The sequence below is a fragment of the Vitis vinifera genome, chromosome 13 (genome assembly GCF_030704535.1).
Source record: "Vitis vinifera cultivar Pinot Noir 40024 chromosome 13, ASM3070453v1".
Lineage (NCBI taxonomy): Eukaryota > Viridiplantae > Streptophyta > Magnoliopsida > Vitales > Vitaceae > Vitis > Vitis vinifera.
Window position 1 is genome coordinate 8,647,317 of NC_081817.1, and position 13,806 is coordinate 8,661,122.

At 30.7% G+C, this 13,806-nt stretch overlaps 1 protein-coding gene across 1 annotated transcript; it reads right to left on the bottom strand.

The window, feature by feature from the left end:
• Positions 1-1,607: 1,607 nt before the first annotated feature.
• Positions 1,608-6,071, bottom strand: LOC100255773 (glucomannan 4-beta-mannosyltransferase 9). Its single transcript, XM_002269074.5, has 9 exons — positions 5,276-6,071; positions 5,083-5,181; positions 4,603-4,855; positions 3,722-3,832; positions 3,469-3,605; positions 3,240-3,353; positions 2,935-3,134; positions 2,495-2,689; positions 1,608-2,122 (listed from the first exon to the last, which is right to left on the bottom strand). The coding sequence occupies exons 1-9, from the start codon at positions 5,591-5,593 to the stop codon at positions 1,960-1,962; spliced, it is 1,590 nt and encodes a 529-aa protein (XP_002269110.2). The 5' UTR covers positions 5,594-6,071; the 3' UTR covers positions 1,608-1,959.
• Positions 6,072-13,806: the final 7,735 nt, after the last annotated feature.

The following is a 13,806-nucleotide window of genomic DNA, read 5'->3' on the forward strand; positions in this document are numbered from 1 at the left end:
TTTTTATAGTAATCCCTTTTCTAAAAAAAATTTGATTAAAAAAATTAAAATTGTATTAAAAAGAAAAGAATTATATATATATATATATAGATATATACAAAATATTTCAATATAATAAATTATTTATGTTTGTAAAATTTAATTTTTAAATTATAAATGTTATTAATAAAAAATTACTCATTAAATGATAAATTGCAAAAAAAAAAATAGAAATAATATTAAATATAAGAGAGATTTTATATTTCTTTAATATAAAATATTTTGATACAATATTTTTTTTAAAATTAAATATCAATTATTAAAGAAAAATATGTTTTTCGTTTTATTTTTTATTCCTCAGGCAAATCAAACATAAACATGTAGAACACATTCATTGTAAATAAAATCCTAAAATATGAATATTTGTTTCTATCATATAGATTTAAACAAATACGGCCATATAGTTTTTTATTTTCCTTTTTCTCATATTTATAAGTTTTATCCATTTGAAGTATAAGTTGAATTTTAATAAATGGAGTAATGCAAACCATCATTGGTTTGCCCAAGAGGTTTAGGGGGGAAGACTTAAGATCTTTTGCACACAAGTGCGCATGGGCTCGAACCCATAGCCAGCACTCTGCCCTAATGTTTATTTTCTAAAAACATTTCTTGTTTTATACTTTTAAAAAGTTTTGGAAACACCAAATTGTTGTTTTCATATCTTACATGTTTTAATCCCACAAAATAAATAAATAAATAAATAAATAAAAATTAATGTGTCCATATATGTTTTCATTTAAATTTTGTCTTCTTTGAAAATTAAATAAAAAACAATTTAAAATAAAAGCATTGAGAGCCGGGAAAATAGGAATTTTTTTTTAGACTATGTTTAGTTTGGAGTAAATTTAAATGAAAATGCAAGGAGGAAAAGAAAATAAAAAGAAAAGTAAAAAAAATGAAGAAAAAAATAAAAAAATAGATATAAAATTAATAAATTATTGTTATATACTACTTCAAATTCATTTTATACATTATCCCTTTTTTGTAGAATTATTAGATAATTTAAAAATACATAAATTTTTAATTAATTTTAATGATATTTGATTTTTAGTTTGTATTCTCCATGATGGGACCAAATATGAAAAGATTATTTTTCACAATATATATATATATATATATATATATATATTTTTCCTTAGTATTTTCCGAAACCAAACATATTTGGTGTTGGGCTTTAAACTTCTAGGCCCGAATGTTGTTGGGCTGTATTAGCCCAAACCTTTTTTACGGAAAGCACTTTTAAGCCGCAACCTCTTTGTATCTTTCTCCTTAGGACCTGAATTGTGTTGGGTCTTAAGCTTCACAGCTCAATTGTCAAGTCTTCCTTCACTATTCATGGAAATTTTGACTTCATAAAGCATGGAGGAAAAAGAAGGGGGCATTTTTGTGAAGTCCCATTGTATAATCACTCAATCTGAAGCATGATTCCAATTTTTCAGTATCAATGGCCATAACAAATGAAGGCCAGTCCAAATACAATTGATTTGGTGTGGCCGAAGTAATGGTTATTCAGAAATGGAATGTTTCCAAAATATGCAGAGCAAGGAAAAGAAAGATACAAAAGAACAGAGGGCGAAACTTGATTTCAAATTTGTAATTTTGTCATCAGCTTGATTATTCCCAAACAAAAACCCACCCATAATTAGAAAAAAGCTCATTCAAAGATGTTTTACATCATCTATATTGGCTACTTTGGCTTTCTTTCTTGACTATATTCACAAAGAGACTGATTCGAATTCGGAATCACAGCTCCAGTGCACTTAGTTATGCCCAGCATAAAGAATGACTGGCCTAAAATAATAACAATTTGAATGAAAAATCCTCCCAAGGGAGGGAGCAGCATAATATGTATTTTTGTCGGAGAAGGTTATGGTTGTGGAACCACAAATTCTGAAGAAAATTCCTGCCTGGGGGCTCCAACTAAGAGTTGGGAACAAAGGTGCCAACATAACCAAACCCCGCAATGAAGAAAGCCATGGATTGGAAGAAGAGATATATGAAGAAGCCGTTCTTTCCATAGGTGACATCATAGCAACCACAGAAGAAGAGGTAGGCCCCAACACCAAGCTCCAAGAGATGCATTCTGTTTATGTTCAACCAGGAAACTACAAATGTTAGTCAAAAGTATGATGAGTTTTCCAGTGCTTTAGGAACTAATTTAAAGAAAGATTTTCATGGCTTCCTTTTCTCTTGGAAAGAAGCCCTGTTGCACTAACTCCACAAAATTTTGTTTGGGAAGAGAATAAAAGCTAGGCCTTTGTTTTGTGTATCACATCATTGGAAACAAATCAAATTTTGATTTCAAATGGCAGTAGAATTGTGTACTTGTGTTGCTGAAAGATCATTTCATGATTTCATCCCTTTTTGACAGCATTTGGGTTTCGTGGGGATATCCTTCAAATGCCATGGGATGATTTCCTAATGGTAACGGGATCAATACTTGTATTATGCATACCTTTCTCCAATCCTGATTCGAGGTTTCTTGGATGTTTTGGTGCTTGATTTCATCTTTAGTGCATCTCCCAGTTTCTCAGTGACAACCCATTCATTTACTCTCCCCACCTCTAGGAGACCCATGAATGTCGCCTTAGTTCGGTGCAGGGACATGACATTCTCAAAAAGTATCCAGAAAACCAAGAGGTGGAGTGATCTGCAAGATCATACATACATTCAAAAGTATCAGAAATAAGTTAATGAGTAAAAGGGAGGAAAATTCAATTGCATTATTTCCAAATCTAAAGCCCATTTGCATTCAAAGACTGCAGTAATGCCTTCTGCTCTCGGTTTCCTAAAAGAAAATCTGGGCATGTTCTTGGTGGGATTATAGTTTTGAAACCAACATAAATCCACGGAAAACAGGATAATAAGAAATATTTCCTAGAGAGGAAAAGCTACCTTGGAGTTCCAACTGCATTCAGAAGAGTAATGGTAGAAGGAATATAGACAGCTCCCCACATGGGAACTTCCACTTCAGGGAAAAAAACAGTTGCAGGGAAAACAACACAGTAAAATAGGAATGTAACGATATGTGCTACGATCTTTCGCACAAAGAAGAAGCTGTAGATCACATAAACCTTCTTCCATAGATTCACTTTCTGCAATAAAAACCCAACAGAAAGAGTAAGAAAAGAAATATAGGCCAACAAATAATTTTTTCAGTCATTGTTCCTAATTCGATGTAATGACAAAAGAATCCATACCTTGTTTCTGGCTATTTCTATTGCCATTTTCTTGAAGAGATTAGCAGGACCACAAGACCACCTATGCTGCTGATAGCGGTAGGCTTTGAAAGTACTGGGCAACTCATTTTTCACCTAGAAGTATATTGATTTAGCGTTTACAATCAGGTCCATATAGAAACAACTAAGAAGGCTTTCCTACAAAATGTTTTGGGATGAAGCATGTTCTCATATGGGTAATAAACCATACCTTGAGGGCACCCACATATACGAATTTCCAGCCTTTCAGACTAGCCCTGACTGCCAAGTCCATATCCTCCACTGTGGTCCGGTCCTTCCATCCTCCTGCCTCATTGAGGGCTGAAATTCTCCATACACCAGCAGTTCCTGCATCAATCAAATTCTTCAATTTATCAGCATCATGTCTAAAATCTAGCAAATAAGTAAATTTCAGAAAAGGGCTAATTAATTATAAGCAGTTCTGCAAGGACATTTTAAGTTACCATTAAACCCAAAAAAGGCGTGGCTTGAGGATCCAACTTCTTGCTCCACTGTGAAATGGTAATCCAGTGACATCTCTTGCATCCTTGTCATTAAGCATTCATCAGAGTTCACTGCAAATCATCAGGAGAACCCCTTGTTGATTAATGTTAAAATTTATTAAATGACTTGATCTGATGATGGGCACATGTTTTTCTGGAACCAACTGGTGGGTTCCCTGTGAAAAGAGTAGATCCCAAGGAATTCCAGATGGGGTTTGCAGGCACAAATGTCCTCAACTACAGGGCTCATAATGGATGGACCAGAGCTATAAAGACGAGGACCACACTTCGACCATCAAAAGAAAAAAAGGCACAATAGTTTGTTTTCACTCAAAATAATGGTATACCTGCCCACAAAATCTATAGCATTTCCAACTCTGGTAAATGCATCCACAGAATTGTTTTTTCTTTTGTTTTTTTTTTTTTTTGGGGGGGATTTATAATAGTTGAAAAAAATATTTTCAAAACTATAACAAATTTTCAATTATCAATTGGAAGTTGTCCAATTGATATGTGACACTGAAGGTGCATGTCCTCTTAAAAAATAAAATTTTAAAATTTGAAGTCGTTTGTTTAAAAACTAACTTCAAATATATATTCAATCCGTCAACTTACAAATCAATAGATTTGATCAGAGTTGGACGTCACGCATGCCACAATCCATTCCTTTCAAAACAAGGAATAGACAAACTAAGGAGTGAGACTAAACCGTTCACCTACCCAAGCGAACTAATACAGAACACTGACAGTTGTGTCATGCGGTGGTGGCACGCTCAAATGAAGCATTTAGCCAAATCAATTTAAAATTTGATTGAAGGGGAAAAAAAAGAAAGTGAAATTACCAAATTTCCATCGAGCTTGAACAAGACCAATTTCAGGGTTGTGGACAAGAAAAGGAATGGTGCGCCACAGAAAATCAGGCTCAGGTTGAAAATCCGCATCAAAAATGGCCACATAGTCGCACTGTTTAACGTAGCTGTGTTTCATGCCTTCTTTCAGAGCTCCTGCCTTGTACCCATGTCTGTTCCCTCTGATCTCGTACTTTATATTTATGCCTTTGCTTGCCCATCTCTGACACTCCATCTCCACCAAGTCCTGTGATTTTAATGACAAAACCCCACACCACAAATCAGCCATTTCCAATGGGATCATTGTTCCTTGAACTTAAACCCAGATAGAAAAGTCTCAAAAGAACCATAAAAGTTGAAAAAGGAACTCCGGGTACTGAATTTAAAGCGCAAGGTGCAAGTGTACTTCAACAGAAAAGAAATGAAATTAATGCAAGATTTTTAGTTTTGGAGAGATGGATTTGGTGCCAGAACCTTAATGGTTGGGTCGGTGGAATCGTCCAGAACTTGAATTATGATTCTTTCAGAAGGCCATGAAAGGCCACATGCAGCTCCAATGGAGAGCTGGTAAACCTGCAGAAACAAAAGCAGAAAATCAGATGTGCGAGAGAACGTGATATGACAAAAAATTTCAGGACCTGATGATCATGATGATATTATTTGGTACCTCTTTTTCATTGTACATTGGGATTTGCACAAGAACCATTGGGTAAGCTGAATTCCCAAGCTCGACATCGTCCTTCATGGGCTCCCAGTTGTAGCGCTGCTCCGGCTTTCGACCAAATAGTTTGACCAGCGCAATGACGATGCCCATGTACACTCGCTCAACGAAAAGCATCACAGACATGGTCAAGCACACCACTACCATGAGTTTGAGCAGCGGCACCATCAGTGGCTCTCTGGTCTGCTCCCAAATCAATCCAATCCGGTCACCAATGCCATAGCTGGTGCCTTGGAAGGTGGGTGTGAACGAAAGACGATCCATTGATGGATTTGAATACCTGATTACACACCCTTCTCTTCCTGGATTTAAAGAGAACAAGGGGTTGCTTGCTCGCTTTGCGAAAAGAGCACGTATGCTTGGAGTCTGGGCTGTGAATGCTGTGATTTTTGCTTGTGAATTACGCTTGTGGAGCTACTCAATTGTACTAGAGCAAGGTGGATGGTCAGAGGAAGAGCTCAACGGAACCCACTTCGGGTCTTGCTGTGTGAAACCCCAGGAAGGTTGTAAAACAAGGCAGGCTTCTCTGGCGAGAGTAATGAGAGAAAGAGAAGCTCTTCTCTCTTTCTCCTCAATGGTGGCTTCAATTCTCTTTCTCTGCCTTGCGATGTTGTTGAAGCAAAAAGAGTGGTATTTATATCATTATAAGTGAGCAAAAAGCAAAGCAAACTGAGTCAATAAAGATAATGACAGCCGACCTGTAACAGCCGGCGACTGTCAGGTTTCGGCAGGCTGTGTATGACTGACTACTCACAGCTTTTCCTATCCTTTGTGCCGTTCATGATTAACTTGCATTTCCAAGGGAAAAAATCTCACCAGCAAGCATGAAAAAAAAAAAATGAAAAATAAGAATAAAAAAGAGAGAAGGGAATTAATTTATTATCAACATGATTATTTGTAAAACGAAGCAAGTTTGGGCCTGGTGCAGTCCATTATGGAAAAAAAAAACTTATAAAATCTTTTTAGATGATTTTGTTATAGATTTTTTTTTTTCCATGTAGGACTTAAAATTTGTGTCATTTTAAATCGTTACCTACCTTTTGAAATCAAGGTTTAAAATATTCGGATGTATCCTAATCCCAAATTTAGGAAGACATATCAATCAATCAATATTTTTGGATATTTTATTGATATTTCATTATTTTTCAAAATTTTTATAATATTTCACCAAATTTATTTTTTTGGATTTTTTTTATTAAATAAATTAATTCTAATTATTTTATTTTTATTTAATTTAAAACAATATAAAACAAAATTTTCTTAGTAGATATTTTTTTCTATATATATAATTTATATATTTATTAAATATAAAATTATAAAAAATTGTACATATATTATTATTTATTTGATAGCATTGAATACATTTAAATAAAATAGATTATAATTTCAATATTTAAAAATTAAACTTGTTATCATAAAATTATTGTAAAATGATATATAATGCAACTTAATAATAAATGTACACTTATAAAATTTATGTTTTTTATCAACGTAAATAATATTATTATCAAATATGACAAATTATATATATATATATATATATATCTATCATTTTTTAAAAAAAAAAATAACTTTTAAAATGTTTATTTTTAGTTTTTATATAATTATTTAGAATTTTTCTTAACATTTTCATAATTTTTATTAACTTTTACATCACTAATATTTTATGTCAAAATATTTGTCCATATATCTATAAAATCAAAGTATCGATATACCCACGAATACTTGTCCACATATCTGCAAAATTGAAATATCGATATATCCATAATTATCGATATTTTCATAATTGTTTGGAATAGATCAATTTAAAGAAATATGTAAAGTGAAAGCTTGGGTGTGGTTAAAAATCTCATATTGTTGGGGATGATACTAATATTAAGTAATAGAAAAAAAAAAAGATTGGAATTAAATTGTACTTTTTTGTAACTACTTTAAAAGACACCATGGTATTACGTGTCTCTCTCTCATATATATATATATATATATATATAAATTTTCCAATAGAAGTAATTGTTTTTTTTCTTTTTTAAAATCAAGAAAATGCATACCCTTGGTGAAAAGGATTAGGTGGTGGGTGCCTATACATAACCTAGCTTAATTAAATGGAAAATGATAAAGATGACCATGGTGCCCAAGGCAATAGTGATGGAATAATTTGAAATGCCATATGTATCAACATTGAGAATCCAATCAAAGGATCCCTAAAACACCACAAGAGACTGGTCAAAACACAAACAAAAGGAGAAAGGCCACATGTTTCTAATCCTATGGAAAGCATGAAAAATGATACACACACACACATTCATAATATTGCCAATGATTAAACACATTTCATTATGACATCACACCACATTGCTTTATGTGACACCAGTTGGTCACACCCAAACTAATAGTTAGTTCATTGAATATAATTATAAGATCCATGTAAAAAGATAAACAGTCAGAATTAGGGTCCAGAGGTAGCTCAAACTAAGGGTTGGTGGGGATGTCGAATAACCAAATGATACCTGCTAACAAACCTTTATGTTAATTTTTTATTAGATCCTTGCTTTGCTTGTACCAGCAAAGCCCCCCCTAGTTGATTCTTAGTCACATATGATATAAGTATGGTTACTTTGGAGACATGATTGCTATAAGATTAGACCAAGAGAGCACCTGGAAAAGCATGGAGAATCATAATGGGGTCCTTCAGATAGCTAGGCAATTGAGCTCTAAAGGGATCATTATTAATTTGCACAATTAGGCACTAAAAGTAGTGAAAAGGACCCTACAAACACATAGATTAATCCTTTTTTACTGCAAGAGCCAATATGAAACCCTTGGTTCCAAACTGGTCAAGAGCATCTGGTGGGAGGGCACTGTTATGCTGGATGCTTCAACCTACACACCCTTGATTAGGGGTATTATTTATTAGAAGAAGAAAATGTGACGTCTACAAATAAAGAATATTCCCAACTGGATGGTAGAATAAAGAATGGATGGAAATTTGTGGTGATTATAGAAAAATATATGTGGAAAAAATTGGTCAACCTCGAGAGTTAAGTTTAAAAATGGAAGGTGTTAGATGGGGGGGAGAGAGGTGGGGTGTCCAGCTCAATCAAGGCAAGGATGGGTTGAGAGAAAACTATAGATTAATGGAATGGTCATAATGATATGGAAGCTTCACATCCACCTCTTCACTTCATCTTCCTTTTCTTTGTTAGGGTTTATGGAGTCAAATTAGATGGCACATCATTTCCATGTGCTGTCTGGACGTTGGAGCCCACTCCCTTACCAACCACCGCCTACAACATACCTGCAAATTTTTTTGTTTCCTCTCAACATTGTGAAATACCCTAAATACAATTTCTATGAAGAGCTCCAGAGAGCACCTTAATTCTTATACTTTTGGAATAATTAAGCCCACAACATGATATTACACGATGATTCAACTCTAAAACAATATGAATTTTAATAGGTATAAATTAGATGTATTTATGTCAATTCATCTGATGGATTTGATAAATGACTCATATTCAAGTTTGATTATTTAATTTGTTTAACTTATTCATTTAATTATATCAAAAAAATCTATTTATAACCTAATGTATTTATAATCCATTTAATTTATATAAATTTAATAATTAAAAAAATGATTTTTTAAAAGTATAAATATCATATAATTAAAAATTAAATAGCTAACTACAGTAAAATTTTATATATTTTATCATAAAGATTAAAAAAATATTAAATTAAATAATAAACAAGAGTAAAATTAAAGTTTTGATTTATTTTATATCTTATAAATATATTATAATTAAAATTAAATCATTAAGGTATTATTTGAATATACTACTTATTTTTTATTTTTAAAAATAGAAAATAGTCATTACTCCTATATAAAATTATAGATGAATTTACTTCATAATTTTAGAACTTACTTTAAAATTTTTAAAATTTGGGATAGTATAAATTTTTTAACACCATAATTTTTTTGAGCCGATTATAAAAACCATTATCTTTCATATTTTATTACTGTATATTCTTTTATTTTGAAAATAGAAAGTAAAAAATACAACCAAATAAGATTTTTAAGAAATATAGAACTTGAAAGTTAAAAACTCAAGGGTATTTCAAAATAATTATTTTTAAAAGTAAATTTTAAAATAGATTAAACAAATTATAATCATATTGACATATTAAAGGGATTAAAATCATATTAATGAGTTTAGCATCTTAGTATCGTGGAAAGGGGCTATCATGTCAATTCATACATTCCACATCCTCACCAATATTAAATATTTTAAAATGAATTAAGCGTGCCATCTAATATAATATTATTCATATCAGTCATTATTAGTCAAGATATTTTTCAGTATTTGTTCACCTTAATAAGACATTTACCAAGCGTCATACCATACATTAACCACCTCTACAATTAAGCATAAAATACTCACACATGTCTTCTTATCGTAATAACACTAATTACTTAACCACATCTAAATTTTTATATAAAATCACAGCTTAGATGAAGATTTTTAAGGCTATGTTTGGTATTCAAAAAATTTGATGAAGAATGTAAGAAAAAGAAAATAAAGTAAAAAAAAAAACTAAAGGAAAGAAAGAAAAAATTATTGTCAATAAATTATTTTATACGATTTATATGTTTTTCAAATTCATTTTACTTATTTTCCACCATTTTGTATTTAGAATAAGTAATTTTAAAGTGCATAAATTTTTAAGTAATTTTAATTATGTTTTATTTTCTTTCGTATTTTATTATAATAAAATCAAATATGAATGTTTTTTAAATATACTTTTTTTTTCTTTTATCAATTTTTTTGGAATACCAAACATAACGTAAAGTAGACCCGGTCTCATATGTCATGCCTCCAATGTTTCCTCGTTTATTTTTTAATTTCAAAACATAATGAAAAGGCCAAATAATATATTGTTTCTTGTTACTCGTTACTACACTCTTCCGTTTTAAAATGACATTTGTTTTCATTTGTCTCTCACTTCTATCATTGAATATGACCTCCATTTTGTTTGCCCTTGAAGTTCTTTTTTATTATTTAGGAATTTCTTCTCCTTACTCCTTGCGTTTGGACTGCATGCTTTGAGATTTCGATCATAAAAGATGAGCCCGAAAATACATCTGATATTAAGTGTTATATTTTTCTTTTATTTAATTAATTTACGAAAGATATAAAGAAAGGCTTATTAAAAAAATTATTATGATGATTTTTTTAAAATAAGAACATTAAAATTAATTAATTAATTTATTATACTTTTATATTGTACCCCTCAAAAGTTAAAATTTACAAAATGATCTTAATTTAAGATTTAAAAAAAGGGAAGAAGAAGATTAATTAATGATATCAAACCAATAAGAAGTTGTATCCATCCGTGAGGAAGAAGACTTGCCGACACAGATTGAATTCATCGTTGTTTTTTGCTTGCTTGTAAAAGTTAATGTTAGAAATTGGGTATGTTATAAAACAATAGAAACAGTGCAGTGATTGAACAGGCCAACGGTACGGTGAGGTATTACGAGGTGAGGAGTCACTCTTTGGTCCAGCCAGGCCCCGTCTCAGAGACAATTCCCTCTCACCCTCCTCGAAAACGATTGCTTTTCAATATCGCCCTCCATTCCTCCTTTCTTAATTCTTTTATATATTTATTTTTTTGAAAAGAAAAGGAGGATATAAAGCTTAGGAGTACAGAGAAAAGGAGGAGTTATTCTTATTTTTTTCAAGTTAGTTTTTATTGTAAAATGTTGTACTAGGGTTTGTTTGGCATACGGTTTTTTGGACAGTAAAAGCTGTTGTTGTTGTAGGTGTTTGGCTTTATTTTAAAGCGTCTTTTCGATTAAGATATTAGGACTAGAAGCATTAAGACTATTAAGTTTTGTCACAGTAAATTTTGTTTGAAAATGTCTATTTGTTTGGATATTATAATTTTATAATTTTTTTTTGTCCATATTTTTTGAATCTGATTGAATTGAAAAAGTTATTGACTCATGTTTCAAAAATTAGATTGATGATTGAATCGAATTGATTATATCATAAATATATAATCATATATTATAGAAATAAAAAAAATTAAAAATGATAACTTCGGTTAGAATTTCTACAATATCTCCTTTGTTTTTTTTTTTTTTTAAATATTTTCAGAAAAAATTTTACTAGTAAAAGTCTACATATATAAAAGTTATAACACAATACCCCTGATCTAATTTTCCCATCCCAGGATGTTATGCTTTCGGCAATGGAAATTAATTTAATATTTACTAAAACATTAACATATGATATCGACATAGACGTTACAGTGATTGAATTCTTGCAAAAGTTTTTAACATATCATCCTTATATAATTGTCCATCACAACACTTCAATAGTTACTCACGGATTCTTAAAACAATCCTCATCTACACTACTATTAAAAGTGTGAAGTGTTTTTGAGAATTTTTCTCGCAAATACCCTTAACTAAATTCAAAACTACCTTTACTTAAATAAACAATCCAAAACCCTTTGTACGATTTGTTGACCATAATTCATGAGCTTTGTGCTTTCACACCTTCTCAACTTGAAACATTTGAGGAGAGGAAAGGTTATTTTTTCAGTCACCTTTTTATGTTCTAATTGAACATTTTTCATTTTTTATTATTCTCAAATCAAATATATATATAATAGGCATTTGTATTTTTATATAAAAATAAAAAATAATATAAATATAAAATAAATGAGCTCCCTTTTCAATCATATGCATAAAAAGGTGCATGTATTGTTCTTGAGGGTTACAATATTATCCTAATCAATTGACTTTATTGAGAAAGATTAATATTACTTTTTTCAGGCCAAGAGGTTAGACTTCGGCTACTTGATTGATTCACTTACTTTTATTATGTCAAATATTATCTCTGCAATTGGAATTATGGTTCTTATTTATGGTAATAATTATATGTTTCATGATCAATGATATTATGCCCTTGAATCATTCTAGAGATGAGTAAAACTCATATGGGAGAAGAATATGGTTCTTAGGTTCCTTTTATTGAAACTATGTTTCTATTTATTTTTGTTTTGAGTTTGTCAAGGGCTTTTTTACCTTGGAAATCATATAGTTATATCATGGGATTGATGTCAACTATAACCCTTAGCCTTCCAAGCTAACTACGGGTGTAAGTAAAATAGAAAAAACCGATAAACTGATCCAAGCTAGCCAAAATTGATCATATTAGTTTGGTTTTCAATAATAAAAAAAGTCAATTCGGTTTGAGAATTTTGAAAACTGACCTTGTTGATTCAGTTTTCGATTTTCTTGTCTCCTAACTAATAAAAACCGAATCAAACCAATATTACAAAACTTATATATAATTGTCTCATATTATATATATATATATATATATATTAGATTCTATTTAAGTAATTCATTGTTTTTATATTATGATCATGAACTTAATTCTAAATACATTTAATATATTTTTAACATCAAATACAAGTTGGTTTCAATTAATTTTAAAAACAAATTAGACATAGGACCTAACATAAACTCAAATTAATGGACTTTAGACTCAAAACAAACACAAATCTATAGTTGGATTGAGGACTAAAAAGGGCCATTAAATTGTGTTGAAATTGATCCATGAAAATTGAATCATACTAACCTTTTGGGTTGGTTCGGTTTTTCACTTTAAATTTGACTAGTTCAATTTTTATCACATATAAATTGATTATATTAGTTCGATTCATTTTTTTACCTAAAAATCGATCGAACCGACCTTATTTACACCCCTTCTTCAAATTGATAAATGGTAGTTTTTTCATTCATCCTTTCGTTCATTCATGTACAGAGTATATATAGAGGGTAATCATCATTCTAAGAATGGGAAAGAATAATACAAGGAAAGAATGATATAAGGAAAGAACAACTAATATCCTAATATCTCAACTTTCCTAATATCTCAACATTCCTAATATTTCAACACTGAATGATATAAGGAAAACATTCCTAATATCTCAACACCCCTAAAGCTAACGATGCTAGCTCGATTCTCACTACCCACTCAATATTATTCTTTATATTATTTGATATCAAAATTAAATTAATGAATCATTGAATTGTTGAGTTGCAAGGGGTAAACATGGCTCACTCACATTTAAGTTTAAACACTACCATTCAAGCTTCAAATTCTTTTGGTAGAAAGAGAAGTTGAAGAAGAGAATGGAGTAATAAGAAAGATTCTTATAATCACCTTGCTCTAGAGGGATCATCTAGAAAGCTAATTGTTTTGAATGCATTTAGGCAAAAAAAAGCCATGCAAGATTTCTAAACATAAGGTGCGCATATTCAAGCCCTTTTTTGTTCCAATGAATCATAGATATACAAGTTTTATCTGATTTGAAAACAAAAATGTTTGTTATTAAAGTAACAATAAATAAATAAATAAATAAAAGTAGAGGGAAGGGTCATTTCAAGATATGAGAGAATTAAA

Bases quoted from the DNA above. Each gene is read 5' to 3' on its own strand.
- LOC100255773 (XM_002269074.5), bottom strand. From the start codon at position 5,593: ATGGATCGTCTTTCGTTCACACCCACCTTCCAAGGCACCAGCTATGGC. The intron at 4,856-5,082 runs GTTCTGGCACCA...TTAAAATCACAG, and splicing joins CCACCGACCCAACCATTAAG to GACTTGGTGGAGATGGAGTG. The intron at 3,135-3,239 runs GTATGGATTCTT...TTTTTATTGCAG, and splicing joins TAGAAATAGCCAGAAACAAG to AAAGTGAATCTATGGAAGAA.